Here is an 18,259-nt window from a genome sequence, read left to right as displayed (position 1 = left end):
ACCAGGCTAGGCCTAACTTAATAATACAAGTACCAGAGTGATAGGGTAGTGGGGACTCTGTTGACACTGTTCATATTGCATATATCCTATAGAGCTATCTTAGTCATGCTTGAATATTGTGGTAATCTACTAGGTCTTTACGACAACTAAGTGGCTTACATATGGACCTTCGACTCCAGGATACTCTTTTATGACTCCTTGAGCCATCTTAGTCTGGTCCCACTGATCAACGTTCATAATCTTAAGGTGCTCAGTCTATCGGAGGTGTCCTAACCCAAGTCATCATCTAGCCAACCTGACTCTAGCACCCTAGCCTTATCTCATCACTATTATTTATGCTCTACTGCGGAACATGCAATTAGTCACTTGGAGCCAACACAATATTTCAGATAAACATATAAGCTCAACAAGGAGATAATGTCCATTAATCACCTGAAGCTCAAATAGAAAGATTTTCATCTTTCTTTTTAGTATAGTATAAGACTGGAGAGGAGCATGAAATTCATAATCACAACCTAGAGGAAATTCTATAATTACAACACATTTGCTTGTTTTATGCTTCAAATATGGAAATTCTATCTACCTAAGGCTGGGTTAATTAGCATACATACTTGTTCAAGCGATCCCTACAAGTATTGCTCAAGGAGAATCTTAATGGCTATTTACATAGTTGGTACGTGGTCTCGGGCTCGATTTTTTATTTGAAAGGTGCACATAATTTCTAAAATTCTTCTAGTGGAACCTAAATCATATTAAAATAAAGTTCATATCTAAACCGAGACAAAAATAGTCGAGTGGAGGCCAAACGAGCAAGAAAGGTGCGCTCAAGCACGGTCACGGGTGTCCTTATAAGCGGTTTCACGTGGCATGTAACATGATGTAGGTGAAGCAAAATCACGGGATACTGGGTTGGTATGTAGATACGGTCGATTTGCACTCCTGGTTTAGGTGTAGGATTTTTGGGTTGCATGTAGGTTATTGGGTCAGATGCGGGCGAATGGGTAATGTCGAATCCGGCAATGTGAGCCTCCACTTGATACTAGACACGTTGCTCCTCTCTCTGTGTGACATGTGTCCATCGTTCATCCAACCATGTTTGTCATCAAGCCACTTGACACGTGTCGGTCCTCTTGCCTACATTAAGAAAAATCAAAAGTTTGGTTCTTACCATTAACTTTGTTTCTTAGTGCATTTTGACACAAGGTTGTTTCTCGAACGTTGTTAAATATCTTCTTTTCTTTCTCAATTTCTAATGAAATAAGACGATCTGAATGCTCAAACTAGTTTACTATAGTCTATTGAATCCTAAAATGTCTTCTGTTAAAATTAAACTCGAGCTACGGTTATAATTAGTTTGAATCTTTTTCTTCCCCTCCAAAAACTCTAAATTCTTTCCCATTTTTTCTCTCTTTTTCTTCTCCTCACAAGTTTGAGGGCCACAACCCGACCCCTCTTAGGGAAGAGGGTCAAAATGACCATTTAGTCCATCAACTATTTTCATTTATAATTTTCTACGCATTTTTCCACTCTATCTTAACCAAAAAAAAAAAAAAATGTGAGCGGCAAATTGTATGCCAAACTCAATTCTCATATCTAACACTAATCTTTCTTTAAATGAGATAAACAAATTGTCCTTGGGTATCCATGTTCCTCTTGTAAAAAATAGATTTTCCATTAAAATAGTCAAAAGAAGTTTAATTTTAGCTTACATTTTACAATACTCAAAAAAAAAAGATTACTAATAAGGTTTGATAGATTAATGCAAAAAGAAAAGCTTTTATATTTATATCAACAACTTTATGCTTTTGTCTACATTAAATTTTTGCTCATAAAAAGTTATAAATATAATAAAAACCAACGTGCATGATTTCAATCATCTTCTTGTCCATATTTTACTTGCTCTTTGTTCTATTGTATCTATATATAAATTGTGAGTGACATTTATGAAGAGAATAAAGTGTAACAAAAGAATAAAAATATTCTTTTGACTAAATAATTAATCTTATATTTTTTACTATATCAAATATTTGTCATTAAAAAGCATTTATAATTAGATTCTAATATTAAAATAATAATATTAATGTTTTTCTTAAGTTAAATGCACCTGAAACATCAATAAGATTGTGGAAAGTCATTAGTATAAAAGACTAAATATGGTGTTAAGGTTTATTCTACATTTAAACTTTCTATACAAGCAAATATTATAGCGTTGGTATAACAATGTTTATCTCCAAACTTCAAGCTTCCATGGCTAAGTATGAAGTGAGATTATCAAGAAGTATACTACAAATGGTGATGATGTTAAGCTAAAAGCTTCTAGTGGTATTGCTCGAGGTTCAACTCAAGTTAGCAATCAAGGCAAGGTACCGGAAATCCTAAAAGATAATAAGAATGTTGGACCCAAGCTTAGTTCAAATACTCACCCAAAGATATCTAAGTTGCAATTTAGTCGAGAGCAGATGAAGGAGATCTTTAGATATCATGATAGCGACAAGAATGGTTTTCTCAACCTAAGGGAGCTAACATAGGCTCAATTATTCCATTTGAGAAAGATTTCTATGGCATGACATATGTTGATGCAAATAAAGATGGCCTTATCAGCGAGGCTGAACTTGGCAAACTCATTGGTTAGCCAAGAAATTTGTGAAGAAGAAATGAGCTTCTAGACTACATGCCCTTGTATTTCATGGATAAAAGGTGCTTGTCGTATATGATACCAAAAAATATGTATATTTGAAATAAATAACTTATTTTCCTTTTTATTTTAGTAATTGTAATGAGAAAATTGTTTGTAATTTTTTTCATTCATATAAAAAATAATACTTCTCTTAATAGTGCTTGGCATGATCGATCACCATTATATTAAGCATTTAACTGCGTGAGAGAGTTCTCTTTTAAGTCTCTCAAGGTTGATTATGGCCGGTTTAGTTTGTCCTTACCCGAAAAAGATACCCTTTTTGATGTGATTTTATAGTTGTAGTTTTGTATCTTTAAATAATTTTTATGTTCGAATTACCGTTTATCTTTGACTTTTTCTCATGTTTTCAATTTTTTTAAATATTATCTCATCGTTGGCTTCTATCTGTCTTAATCTATATGTGAGGATTGTATCTTCCTCTTAATGGATCTATTTTAAACGATGTAAGGTGATATGTTCCACGTAAGAGTTTATTGAAGTAGCGCTATTTGATGAAGTTGTGTCATGACTTGGTTTACGAGACTTCGAATCTCAGATCGTGACAATAATACAAGATAAAAGCAAATAAAAGTAAAATATAAAATAAAATCGGTAAAATTCCATGCAATTTAAAGTCATTCAACACAATAGTTAAAATTCGAAACGAAATCAATATAAAAAAAAATATTTTTCAAGTTATTTACAAATGGGGAATGAGAACACCATACAAAATTAATACAAATGACAACCCACAAAAATACAATTTAAACTAACGTTCCGGGTGGACACCTCTCTATGACAACGCAACTCTCGGGGACCTCCCCACCTCAACAGGTACCTTAAAAAAAAAGGAAAAGAGGTGAGTATAAAAATACTCAGTAAGAAACCTACTTATGGATTTTCATTACATCCTTAACATGTTAAGTATCCACGAGTTTTACTTTGAGCTCTAGGAAGTTCGTATCAAATCTCTACTATTATCTAAGTAACTAGAGTGCCTCGAAGTTCTGTGTAATACTCTAGTTCCTCTCAGACCCATTATGTGTTTGGAGATTATGTGTTTGGAGAAGGTGGTTCACCATTTTCTGGCATCAGAGATATGTCGAGTGAAAAGTTCCATCTCTTGGAGTGAACTATTTTTTTGTTCTTTACTTAGGTAGGTTGCTTTGTTTATGTAGTGAGTGATTGATGACCTAGGTTGAGGCACTACCTTATAAAATGGATAGTATGGTGTGAGCTAAATCTGAATATCATCCATGGATGGTTGGCAGGCCCTCCCACAAGACCATAAAGTTGCCAAAGTTTGGGGGATGTGAACCCCGTGTGCTAGCAAGCTACTAAGGTCAATCTACAGCATAGTGGCTCTGTTCAGGATTGAAAAGGATAGTGAAGAGATTGATGACACCTTTCACACTACTTATAGACAGGTGTGCTACCTTGTTCATCCATGAATGTCGTGGAGGTTTATGAGGTTCTCAAGGGTGTCTAGGTAATTAAATTCTCAGCTAATTCATACTCTAAATGCACACCGGTCTAAACCTCTAATCTCATGATCTTAAGGTGCTCGATCTATTAGAAAAGTACTGGGTCGACTTAAAATTGCTCTAGTTTTGGACGATCGTCAAGAAACTGCGAGATTGGTAAGTTTTAGTTTTGGACAATTTTTGGATTTGATTATTTCTTGCTATGATTTAGCAAATATTATGAAAAAAATACGTTTGTAAAGATGGATTAGAGGTTTTACAACTTTGGTGAATAAATCGTATTGATTTGAGTTATGAGCCAAGAGTTATGAAAATGTAAAGAAAATAGATTGAAAATCTAACAATCATCGCAATTTGAAAATTTGAGTGCAAGTGGAGGAACACGGTGACACGCGTCGAAGAAGCAAGGCAGAATGCGGTCGATGCAAAGGAGGACACCTGTCACGTGCTAGACAGCGAAATGCGTTTAACTTTTGGTCATGACACGTGTCTCTAGTTGACCAACCCGATCCAAACCGACCCAAGGTTCACGCAACCCGAATACAAGATTCCAACCCACTGACCCAACCAACCCGATATATGGACCTCTGGAAGTGCGCTACGTGTTAACTTATGAATGCGTCTGATCGGTCAAGTGTGCGCGTGCCAATCGAGCATGGAAGTGTCCGTATTTCGCCTTCCTAGTACATAATTGTCGCGTGTGAGTACCTTTCCGCACCATTCGGCCTTTGTTCAATGGTTTTTTTGTCTTGATTCAACATTTATGTCATTTTTGTGTAATATAGGTGATTTCATAAAAGATTTCAAGAATTTTGGAGTTTTTAACACGTAGAAAAGCTAGCTCAGGATGGCACACGTCATCCAAATAAATAACCACATGGATTCTAGGAAGTAATACTTGTTGGATCGCTAGATGCGCTAGCTTGTGAGCATTTCTAGCCTTAGGTAGTTAGAAAAATCATGTTAAGAACTTCGGAAGGGTGTTTTTGATGAGTACGTATGGTACGTTTGTCATGGTAAAATAACAGTTATGCCCCTAGGTTGAGATTTTCAAGAAGCATGCTGATTTATATATTATGCAAAGCTGGAAAGAGAATATGCATGACTAGAATACGAGGTTGGCAATATAGATGAGTGTGGTATGCATCATGTAAGAAATTAAAAAAATGCGCCTATGATAGATTTTGTGATTGATGTTATTTTATATGCTTCCCGCTATGTTAGAAAGAAGGATGAACTATTGTTATCTCTCCATTGAGCTTGTTTGCTTGTATGTGTGCATGATACAGTATGTGTTATCTCCAAATGTTTGACTATGTATTCTCCCGGTAGTCAGTGTATGCTTGCACTTTTCTCCATGCTCGTAATGTTTTCATGTCTCTATGGCAAACACGGCTGCTGCTAATTCAGGGTCATGGGTAGGGTATTTTCGTTCGTGTTCCTTCAATTGCCTTGAAGCGTAAGCTACTGCCTTACCCTTCTACATAAGCACGCACCCTAAGCCCTTACATGAGGCATCTCTATACGTTACAAGGTTGTCTGGCCCATCTAGAATTGATGCAGTCACCAACCTTTATTAAGTTCCTGGAAACTCTATTTGCCTACTGGTATCCAATCAAAGGGCTTGCCCTCCTTGGTTAACTGTGTAGACGCTGCAGAAATCCTGGAAATATCTTATACAAGTCTTCTAAAACAGTTCAAGAAACTTAGTACCTTAGTAACTATGGCCAAAACTTACAATTGGAGAACTTAATGTACAATTGATGTGTTCATAAAACCACCGAAACCGTTCTCAAGTGTTCGTTGTATATCGTCAAAGGCGACTACAATGATGATAGGAAAAAAGTCTCATGGACCTTCGATTTGTCTAAACTTAAACTTTCACAAATTATTGATCAGGTCGAAAGGGCTTATTAGTAAAATCACCTTCCTCGTGACTCTTGAAGGCAGTCCAAAACATTTCCCTCTCTTTGATCCTCATAGGAGGTATCCTAACCTTGTTGAGACCCTTACAATCCTTACTGCTTCACCAAAAATGGCCTCGTAATTGCATCTCATTTGGTTAACACAAGTCTTTCCTCATAGCGAGACGCTTTGTCACATAGTTCGCTTGAGTATTAATACTAATTTGAGCTATGTACAGGCTCTTTTGGAAGTAAGGGATCCTTGCATGAGTCCTTTGCATTCACCCAGGCTAGCTCCTGCAGTATCATTATGACTGAGCTAGTCACATCTCCTCTCGTAATGATATCTCATCATTGGCTTTTTCGAGCATGTGAATCTTTCAAGTTCTTGTACCGTATCTTAGAGAACTCTTTGAAAACTCTTGTTTGGTAGCTAGTCTCCCTCAAACTTTAAGGATGCTACGTCAGTGTCTTCTCTAAGATGTATCATGTCTCTGCTAGTCTTATTTGTTTACAAGTCACCATCTCACTACCCTTTGGTGGTCTTCAGCATCACGTTGTCTAGGATTTCTACCTCTGTCTGAGCATGCTTCACAAGTACGGCGTCACACTCATGTGTGTAGCTAGAATCCTACTCTTTGTAATCTAGGTGACCTATACGAGGGTAGGTTTTTACTAACACGCATCTGGACTTTCTCTCTCCAGACAGCGATAGCATGACCATAGCTTGACCTCTTTTCCTACTGTTCTTGACCCCGAGGTTCACTGGACTACCTTGACGATTCTACATCCTTTACTTTGTGAGCATGCCTTTCTTGACCAAAGGATAGATTAGAACTCGTTTTATTGTCCTAACAACCACGTGCTGCATTTGGACTTGGTCCTCTCCACCAAGGTCCAAAGCAACTTGTTATCTATTAAGGATCCATCAATAGAAATATCTTACACCACATATCTCATTAGTGGTAGAAAGCACACATCATATTTTTGGAAGTCCATAACGGAAACTTAACTCATGAAGATTTCAACCGACCTAGAAGTCATGACCTCCATAGCTTCACTCTCAATGTTGGTGAATCTTATTTCCCGACCTCCAACTTAACCAAACTCATTTGTGAAATTGGTTTGCTTGAGGGGTGCATAATTCTTATAGTGGTCGCCCTTGTCTATAAGAACTTTGTCTGGGTCTACTATGTGGTTTGCACTAAAGCATGCTCTATACTGTCTAGGCCTACAATGTGGTCACAACGGAGGCATGATTGACATCTAGAATTATGGTCATGGGAGGCTGTGCCATAGGTATACCATCTCTTACTAGACCTTAGAAAGTCTTATGTACATCTCTATGGGTTGGGCGTCATGCACTCTGCAGAGTCACCTCCCTATCCCTCTAAGGCCAGTAAGCTATAATTGAACTCTTATCGGCCTCCTCACAATAACTCAAATCTAGCATCGACATATAGAATGAATGTTCACTATTAAACACCCTAATCATCATTACCACTTAACCCAAGAAAAACATCAAGTTATTATAGACTTACAACATATCATAGCCTACTAAATAGAGTTAGATTGTATACCTAGTCGCGATGGCGTGTCGTCGAGCTGAGTCACGAGGTGTACGATTCTCTATCCTAGAAATCTACAGAATCTTAAACTCGACAGCTCTGATACCACTCTGTCACGACCCGATTTTCGAGGTTTCGAAACTCGAACCTTGACCAAAAAGACGAAATTGAAAACAAACAAAAAGAAAAGTAAAGAAGAGTAAAAGATTAAAAAATGAAAATCCAATAAAATTAAAAGAGAAGAGAGGGAAGTGTAAATTTCAAATATTTCAAAGGAGGATTCAAATTTACAAAAAAAAAAAAATAATAATAATAAATAAATACAAATATAAAGGGAATTTACAAAAGACTCCAGAAGATCGAAAAGGGATTGATGCTCCGGAACGACCCCCTCTGTGACCGCACAGCTCTCAAGCGCTCCTTCACCTCGACCGAGGAAACTGGGATGAGTATAAAAATTATACTCAGTACGTCACCTACTTGTATGCTCTCATCGCATCCTAAACTTAACATAATTCTCACGGTCTGTAATTGGCTCTAGGACATCTAGTTCTTGTCTTAGCCCCTTGGTACTTACTCCTTGGAGTTTCACTGGTTCTCCGTCCATTCATTTGATACTTAAGGGTTCCTTATGGTGGGCTATAATGACCCGTATCTCTCTTGAGGCGCTATCGCATGGCTATCTGAAACTACATGGTATCTAGCCTAGGGGTGTGCTGAGTACCTCTTAAGCCCATATAGTCCCCTTAGGGGGACGCGACCCAACTCGTTCCCATGCAGCTAATGGGTTGTATGACATGAGGACACATTTCCCATGCGAAATGGCTAAGAGAAGTAAGAATTAATCAGGAACCCCTCGTCCTCCCATGAAGCTATGGATATCGTTCACACAACTAGCAGCTTAAGAACACTCATAAGGTACTTCTTCGCAGTGGTAATCTGTTACACATCTAGAGGAGGGAGGGAGGGGGGGGGGGGGGGGGGGGNGAGCAGCCTGCGAACACCTGAGAAAAAAAAAAGAAAATGGGATGAGTATAAAAATTATACTTAGTACGCCACCTACTTGTAGGCTCTCATCGCATCCTAACTTAACAGAATTCCCACGGTCTTCTAATTGGCTCTAGGACGTCTGGTTCTAGTCTTAGTCCCTTTGGGGCTCGCCCCTTGGGACTTGTTCTTTGGAGCTTCACTGGTTCTCCGTCCTTTCATTTGATACTTTAAGGTTCCTTATGGTGAGCTGCAATGACCAATATCTCTCTATGAGGTGCTACCTCTGCATGACTATCTGAGACTACATGGTATCTATCCTACTAGGGGTGTGCTGAGTACCTCCTAAGCCCATGTAGTCCCCCTAGGGGAGCGCGACCCAACTCGTTCCCATGCAGCTAATGGGTTGTATGACGTGGGGACATATTTCCCATGCGAAATGGTTAAGAGCAGTAAGAACTGATTGGGAACCCTTGGTCCTCCCACGAAGCTGTGGATACCGTTCACACAACTAGCAGTTTAAGAATACTCATAAGGTACTTCTTCGCTGTGGTAACCTGTTAGGCTCCTAGGGGAAGGTTGTATCTAGACTGAGTGACTTGACGCTCCTAACTACAAATCCCTTAACTCCTCATAGTAATGGTCATGGAAAACAACAGAGTGTGCATGCTACCATCATCTAACATCATCATACATAATTCATACAAATTAGACTTGCATACTCAACGGGCGATGGCCTCCATTAAACACCCAGAAAGCGAAGTTTGCGCTCAACGGGACGACGTCATCCCTCAAGTGCCCGAAACGCGGAGTTTGGTTGACACGTGCTCCGATCACCAAAATCCTCCTCTTCCATCCAAGAAGAAGTCCTTGCCACTAGATCATGGCTGGAGATGACTTCCACAATGGTCCAATGAGACTTCCGGCGACTACTTTCTCCTCTCAACTTTTCACTTGCACTCTTCTTTCTCTCTTTGCAGGTGTTGGCTAGGGTTTCAAGGACCCCTATAATGGTTGGAGGGGCAAAATGACCTATTTTTCCATCTGTCGACTTTATTTTATTTTATTTTATTTTCTCTCTTTTTCTATTTCTTCGAGTATTACACCTAAAGACCTAGAAGACCACCGCGACAACTTAAGAGAAAATAAAAGTAGTGGTAGGCCAATAACACGGTTGGTATAGTATATAAGGACCCCACTTTTCTTTCCACTTCGATATGGTACTGCTAAGCTAGATATGAGGTTAGTTAGGGATGTGTAACTCAGCAGTTTGATGGATTACCCTGCAGGATGGATCCGTCCTGTGGTAGGGCGTTGATCATGCGAGGGGGTAACACCCCCTACCTTAGATGACTTCATGGTTTGTGGGATAGGTTCGCAAGCTAATCTCGTGGATGATGAGTAGGCTTATTCACCCTTTTTCCCTTCCTTTTTTATGTTTTCGCAGACCGTCAGTTAAGGTGGAGAAGCATTCGAGAGTTGTGCAGTTACAGAGCGGGTTGTTACAAAGTGTCAGTCCATTTTATATTTTCGAGTCTTTTGTATTTCATTTTATGATTTTATCACAAACTCGTTTTCCCGTTTGTAATATATTGAACAACACCGTCTTATAATTGGATATAATTTTGGTAACTTTGTTTTTATTTTGATTTAAACTTTATCGAATTTTCGTCTTTTATTTTATTTTACTTTTTCTTTTATTTGTTTTTGCTTCTTTTTCATCACGATATAGTTTTCAAAGCCTCGAATATTGGGTCGCCTCTTCTACCCATTGAAATTTGGCTTCCAAAACCCCAATAAAATCTTTGAAGTTAAAAATTTAAAACAAAAGAAAAAAAAAATTATTCTTCTCCGAACCCGTGTTACAGCATATCAGTTAAAAGATTTAAAAGGAACTGATTACTCAAATCTAAACTAGCTTCTTTTGAACTACTATTCAGATATGGCACGAGTTGGGCCAAATATGCATGTTCTTATTCATAGATTATGTGTTAGATATTTAGAATGAAATTATGTGATCATGCTTGACCCAAGTTTTATTAACCCTTGCGTTCACTAAACCTTTAATTGGGTGTGCTCGCCATTTCACTTAAGTAAGTAACATCTTATATCCGACCTCACGAAGCATTCTTGTGCTAAATCTTTCCATTTTGGGGAGGATTGCCTTGGGTAAGTTCATTAAAAGTAGTAATATACTAAGACATAAGTGCAAAATTCCAAAACAATTAAGAACAAAAAAAACTAAGACAATTACTTCCCTCTCGAGTGACTTTTTCATCCCGTCCTAACTTTATTATATTTAAATGAGCTTACTAAACAGTCTTTTTGGTGTCTATATTTTCAGTTAGAAATTTTTTTATTTTCAATGTTAATAAGTTTAATCCTAACTTATTAACATTCGACAAAACTCTTATAGGACTCCATTAAGCTTTATTAAAGATATAGATTTCTTTTGAGGAAACTTCTATAATTCATTAGTCATAGACATTATTTTTAAGTATTTTATTTCTTTATAAAAAGAATGGGTGACGCTTGAGTGACGTTTGATATGAATTTTTTTGCATTAAAGTTAAAGAGAATAAAGTACTCGAAAAGAACAAAAAATATTCTTTTAACTAAATAAGTAATCTTTGACTAAACCAAATATTGGTTAATATACATTTTTTATTAAATTATAATAGTTTTGAAATCACTACTTCAAATCTCATCCAAATGTAACCTTCTATTCCTTTTTCTTTTTCTTTTTTTTTTTTTTTCCTATGAAACACGTTTTTAATTTTATATATAAACCTATATTATAAAATAACAATATTTTCAAAAGGTTATTCTAATTTTAAAATAACAGTATTTTTCCTTGTCTTCAATGCACCTGAAACAGGAATAAGGGAATAAGGGAATAAGATGGTAAAGGCACACAAAGTTTGATTAGTATAAAAGACTAAATATGGGGTGAGGTTTGTTCATCTTCAAACTTTCCTTGCAAACAAATATAGCATTGGTATAACAATGTTTATCTCCAAACTTCAAGCTTCCATGGCTAAGTATGAAGCAAGTGAGATGATCAAGAAGTATCCTAGAAATGGTGATGATGTTCAACTAAAATCTTTCGGTGGCATTACTCGAGATTCAACTCAAGTCAACAATCAAGGCAAGATATCGGAAATCCTAAAAGATAACAAGAATGTTGGGCTCAAGCTTAGTTCAAATACTCACCCAAAGACATCTAAGTTGCAATTTAGTCGAGAACAGATGAAGGAGATCTTTAGATATCATGATAGCGACAAGGATGGTTTTCTCAATATAAGAGAGCTAACAAAAGCTTTTGCTTTTCTAGGCTCAATTATTCCATTTGAGAAAGCTTCCTATGGCATGTCATATGCGGATGCAAATAAAGATGGCCTTATCGGCGAGGCTGAACTTGACAAACTCATTGATTATGCCCAGAAATTTGTGAAGAAGAAATGAGCTTCTAGACTACATATCCTTGTATTTCTAGACTACAAAAATGTATTTTTGAAATAAATAATTTATTTTCCTTTTTATTTTAGTGATTGTCATGAGAAAATTGTTTGTTTTTTTTTTTTATTGAAAAATAATACTTCTTCGATTAATAGTTGTTTTAGTACGTGGCATGATCGACTCGATCACTTTTAGAGAGTTCTTTTAAGTCTCCGAAAATTATATTTGGAAAGTAGGGAGGGAGATCTACAGCTTTGGTGAACCAATTTTTTTTAGTTTACGAACCAAAAGTTAGAAAAATGTAAAGAAAATAGGAGAGATTGAAAAACTCATCAACTTTTCTAGAAATCCATCGCAAGGAAGAAGATGCACTAACATATGTCAATTGTCCGGCTGGTGAGCGCATTGAAAGATGCCATTAACACATGTCGCAAGCAGAATGGAGCAATTTATCTAGTCTATGTGTGGACACGTGTCGCTATCGGCAGAACCGACGCGTTGGACTTCTATTGGAGATTCATTACCTTGACCTGACGCAATCTAACCCAAAATCATGACTCATCAACCCGCACACACTCAGATTCAGTACCCGTGACTCGATCCGACAACCAAAAACTTGCCAAACTTGAACTACCTATTAGTAAGTGTCACGTGTCACGATTAGAAAATTTGTACTGATTGTCATTCTCGATGTGGCTTGAAGTTGCCACGCTCCGCCTGCCCACACGTGAGCCTCTACGCATTGTTGCATGCCTGGAAACAACATGAACTGCGCATGAGGGCGCGTGAGAGCATGTGGGGCACATGAGCATTTTTTTTCGTTCGTTTTTTACTCCTATTTGACTATTTTTTATCCATACTTACCTTAATTCTATTTTATTTAAGACCTATTAGTAAGTTTTTAGGAAATTTGGAGACTCAAGAAGGCATGCAATAACCATGTAAGTAGTCACACAGATTTTAGGCAAGTAATACTTATAGGATGGCTTGGATGGTCTTAGAATGATTAGAGTTAAAGTGATTAGTTAAACTTGTGATTAGTCACACTTGATGGAGGCATTTCAGAACTATACTTGAATGTTGTTATGGGATGCTTAATACATCATTATGCTAGAGAGGAGGATTGAAATTTTGTGAATTGCGCTCCAAGTGTTGGTGGATATTATTGCCCCTTTGAACATGTGTGACTATTTCCATGAATTAATGTACATTAGTTCCAAATAATTGAATGTGTGCTCTTCTTATAAGAGTGTTAGCAATAAAGAGATAGGACTAAGGCATTAGAGATAGTTTAGTTAGGCGAAGACCTAATTCAAAAGGCTCTAGTAGTTCGAGGCCCTTAGTTCGAGCCCCTTAGGATTGTGGGCAACGACAAGAGAGTCTAGTCTCTAGTGCTTCAAACCAAACTAGGTTCAAGGAGTCAAAATAGAGAAACCTGGAGATGTGAATCCATGACAAAGCCGTCAAACCACCCTAGAGATCTAACAGACCACTATGACAACCCAGAAAGACAAAAGTAGCCTTCTAAGTCATTAGCAGTAGGTATGGTGTCTACAAAGCTTCCATTTCCCTTTCCACTTTGGTTTCAGTATTATCAAGCCAAGCATATGCCACTTAGGATTCTTAGTATCTATAAATTTATACTCACGCATTCCTACAGGCCATGGATGGTGTTGGTCGAGGAGAGAGGGTACAGGAGCTACAACCAAAATGGGTTGTTGACCCAGGGCATCTATTGTGTCTTAATTCCATAGGGTGTCACATCATATATTTTTATATCCCGATGTTGTTCCCCTTCTTTGTAAACATTTTAATACATATGTACTTTTTAGTGAGTTAGATTTTAAATTGCGTAAAACTTTATCGTAATTTTTATTAATTTCATTCATACATGTTTTATGGACTCAATTTGATTTTTGAAATTTAAAATTCGAGTCGTGACAGAACCAACTGCACACGCCTCGACCTGACTCGATACAAAAATGCAAGTCAACGAGCAACACGTGGTGTAGCAAGAGCACGATTACTTCCCCCATAGGTGCATTTGTATTGCCTGTGGACTGCAATATGGAACCATCTCAGCTACATGTGGCAACACAGGAGGGCGCATGAGGTGATGTTTTCATCCCATTCGACCTCGGTTTGCCTTTTTCACATCAATTTCAAACTTGACCTTATTATAACTTGAAGTAGGACTTTTTAGAGAAATTTTAAAAAATTTTGATGTTCTTTAACATATGGAAAAACTAGTTCAGAAAGGCATACATCATCCATATAAGTAGCTATCGAACTTTTTTCAAGTAATACTTGTAGAATTGCTAGGTTGTGCTACCATGCGAGTGTATCTAACCTTTGATGGTTAGAATATGCATGTTTAAGACATAAAAAGGAAAATTTTTTTGGATGAGAATGCAATGTATGTTATAATTATTGAAATACTTCTAGGATTAGAGTTTAAGATGCATGCTACCTTTAATGTTTTTCACTATGTTACAAAAGAGGATGGGATATTTTGGTCTATACTTGAGCAACTTATGGATATTATCTCCTTGTTGAATTTGTATGAATGCACAATATATTATGTTTAGCTTTTTGTAGAATTGAAAGTCTACATTAAGCTGCCTTGCCGCCTTAGGATCCTAGTAGATCTCCTCTACGCCTGCAGATAACAAAGTTAATGTTTAGATATTTGTTACGTACTTTAGGTAACTGATAGTATCTCTTTAACAAAGCATACATTAGTGAATCAAGTTAAGACTAGGGATCTATAGCTAGAGCGATTTACTAGTTGACCAGGTCTTTATGTTTCCAATTAACCGTCATCTTAGGATTGTGAGCGGCAATCAGAGGTCCAAACTTGATTGCACCCTGAGATTGGATTAGCCTTAAGGAGCTAGAATCAAGTGTCCTAGAAATGCGAGATATGATTTAAAATACCTAAATGCGCTTAAGAATCTAGTAGACTTCAATGACATCCAAGAATGACTAAGGTAGCTCACTAGACAGATTACTGTATGATGGTGTCACCAGAGTCTCTACCTCTTATTTTCTTTGGTACGCTCTTAGCATTAGCAACATCCTACCAAACGGAAGTAGTACAAGTATCATGAGTCAAGCCTAGGCTAGATAGTAGAGTGCACGAGGTAATCAAGTGCACTTACCTAGAGGAAAAGACCAATAGACTCCTAAATGGGGCTACTGGCAATAAAACCTATCTCGATAGAAGGCACGATTTTATGCTCCTATAGGAGAGTTCGCCAACTAACCTCCTATAGATGATATTTAATCTAGCAAACACCATATCGTCCTATCACATGATTATGAGAAAGCGCTTCAACCCAAGATTCCAGTCATTCACTACTCAAGTAAAGCAAGGTACCAAAGTCAAGGAACATAAAGATTGAAAATTTTGTATAGACCTAGATATAGTACATAGATCTGTTCAAAACTTCGAGGCTTCCCTAGATGCTCAGATAACAATAGAAACTAAGCTCAAATTTCTCAGAGCTCAGATAAAAGTTCGTGGACACCTAGTTGAATGGATGGATGAGCTCTATTTTGATTAAAATAGATTTTAATTCAAGTACATTCTAGTTCCTATTATGTAAACAATAAATTAGTTTTGTCCATGAATCTTTCTTCAGAGTCATATAATTAATTCCTTATTTTCTACAAAGTCATATAATTAAATGTTACTAATATTCTCCCTTCATATTCTCACTCCATCTTAATAAATAAAACTAACATACATCATGTCAAACATTATTCTGCACATATTATACTTGTTATTGAGTATGCAGTTTTGAAATAAACTACTTTTTTAATTATAATAGATTTGCTAAAATCACTCCTTCAAATCTCACCTAAATAAAATACAGTACAATTTAAGAAAAATCCTTTTTTTTTCTTCATATGAAAGTTTTGGGTTTCATATATAAAGCATTTAAATTTGGTGATTATGTAACATCGAATCTCAGATGATAAATAAAATAACAGATGTTTACTTTTAAAGCTAAACTTTAGAAATTTTGTTAAAGACTCTAGAGGCTAAATTTTGAGATGAGATAAGAAAGAGAAAAAAGTTTATAGAATGGATCAAAATCCAACCCCAAAGGTAAATTAGTCATTTTGGCACTTTATTCCTACTTATAGGTCTGGATTAGATCAGACTGGGATAATGTGGAAAAAGAAAGAGAGAAAATGAGAAAAGAAAATGGAGTTTTAGAGTCTTTAGAGAGAGAGAGTTGAAATCCCAAGTTGAAATAGCAGATTTAATTACTGAATCACTTTCAAATGGTATGCTTGGGGTTGGTTTAAATAACGAGTTCGAAATCTGTTCAAAGCTGTAATTTGAAGTCTGAATTTTGCTTGATTTCCTTCCTAAGAAATGCTCAAAGGCATTGGAAATACTCTTCTGGATTTTTTATTTGATCAAATCTAACCAGAATCAAGAAGAATGGAAGCTAAGTATTTCATGTTCTTGGTGCTCAAGTTAATATTTCACAGAAGATTCATGAAGAAAGTTATAGTTGATTCGAAAAAGGTGAGATGGTGTAATGTCAAGAAATGGAAAGTTTTGAATTAGGACCATTTTTCAACTTCATTATTTCTTATGGTTGCTAATAAAAACGTAAGAGAAATAACCCATACTACCAACCAAATTGATTAGAATTATATAGAGAAGAGTATGAAAATCAATACAAAGATAATTAAAATGCAGAATGACATGCATCATACAGACACCAACGAAACACGGCCAACTGCGACATCACCACATGTTGAGCGTAGACAAGCTGAGGGAAAATCAGAATTAATCTGCACTATGTAGGACTCAAAGGTGCGCAAGCTCACTCGTGACACATGTCCGACCCACTTTTCTGACCCTAAACCAATGGGATTTTGCCATGTGTTGATTTGAGGGCACGTCTGTACTCCTTTTAGGCTCGTTTGTAGGCACGGATGAGGAGTGTTCTTTCATGCGTGTAGATACGTGAGTGACCTCTTGATGCTCCGTTCGATCTCCATTTATCAGTTTTTAGTTCCAATTTCGATACTAATCGTAATTTTACTTGAACTAGGACCTACTAGAGAAATTTTAGAAATTTGGACCTTCTAACACATAGAAAAGCTAGCTTAGGAAGGCATATGTCATCCACGTAAGTAACCTCACGAACCATGGGCAAGTAATACTTGTAGGGATCGCTGGGATGTGCTAGCATGCAAGCATTCCTTACCATAGGTGGTTAATAATGCATGTTAATGACTTCAAAAGAGTGTTTTTGGATGAGTATTGACTGTATGTATGTATAATAAAATTATCTTATGCCCCTAGGTTGAGATTTCTGAATAGCATGCTATTTTATGTATTATGCATAGATGAAAATAGAATATTCATGACCAGAATGTGAGTTCGACAATAAGGATGAGCATGTTATGCATGATGTAAGAAATTATCAAAATGTCCCTATAATGAGATTTGTGATAAATGTTGTTTCATATGATTTCTGTTGAGTTAGAAAGAAGGATTGGGAATTGTGATATGTGCTCCGGATGATTGATGGATGTTATCTCCTCGTTGAGCTTGTTTTCTTGTATATTTGCATGATATAATGTGTTTTAGTTCCAAGTGTTTAATTGTGTATTCTCTTTATAGAGAGTGTTTATCTGCACAAAGCTAGGTCATTAGAGTTAGATTGGCTAGACGATGACATAAGTGAGGACGTCTCTATCAGACTTAGCACCTCAAGATCGTGAGAGACAGTCAGAGAGTCTAAGACACTAGTGCTCCCAGACTAAGAAAGACTCGAGAAGTCAGAACAGAGCAATTTGGAGCCAGAAGTTCGCGTTAAGCCACCTAGTCGCCTTAGGAATCAAATAGACCTCCTCGATTTCCAAATATGATTAAGGTGAAGTTTAAATTATGGGTTACATGTTTAGGTGATCAATAGGTATATCTCCCTAGAAAAGCATGCACGAGAGAACCTAGTTAAGATTAGGATGCTACAACTAGTGCAGTTTATACGTTGACCTAGATCAAAACGTTTTTAGTAGACCCTGCACTCCAAGATCGTGAATTAGAGGTCTAGACTTGAGTGCACCGAGAGAATTGGATTTAAACAGCTTAGAAGCCCTAAGAACCTAGTAGACCATGACAACCAAGGGCGAAAAAGGTAGCTCTTC

The 18,259-nt window shown here is 36.9% G+C and overlaps 1 protein-coding gene and 1 pseudogene across 1 annotated transcript; both read left to right on the top strand.

Moving 5' to 3' along the window:
- The window catches only part of LOC111487991, a 601,695-nt pseudogene that overhangs the window by 457,448 nt on the left and 125,988 nt on the right, over positions 1–18,259 (top strand).
- Positions 11,606–12,164, top strand: LOC111490224 (calmodulin-2/4-like). The gene has a single exon (XM_023138768.1). It carries the CDS (start codon positions 11,627–11,629, stop codon positions 12,083–12,085), a length of 459 nt encoding a protein of 152 aa, XP_022994536.1. The 5' UTR covers positions 11,606–11,626; the 3' UTR covers positions 12,086–12,164.

The sequence above is a fragment of the Cucurbita maxima genome, unplaced genomic scaffold, assembly GCF_002738345.1.
Source record: "Cucurbita maxima cultivar Rimu unplaced genomic scaffold, Cmax_1.0 Cma_Scf00001, whole genome shotgun sequence".
NCBI lineage: Eukaryota > Viridiplantae > Streptophyta > Magnoliopsida > Cucurbitales > Cucurbitaceae > Cucurbita > Cucurbita maxima.
The sequence above is the reverse complement of the archived record's forward strand: the minus strand, read 5'-3'. Positions and strand labels throughout refer to the sequence as shown.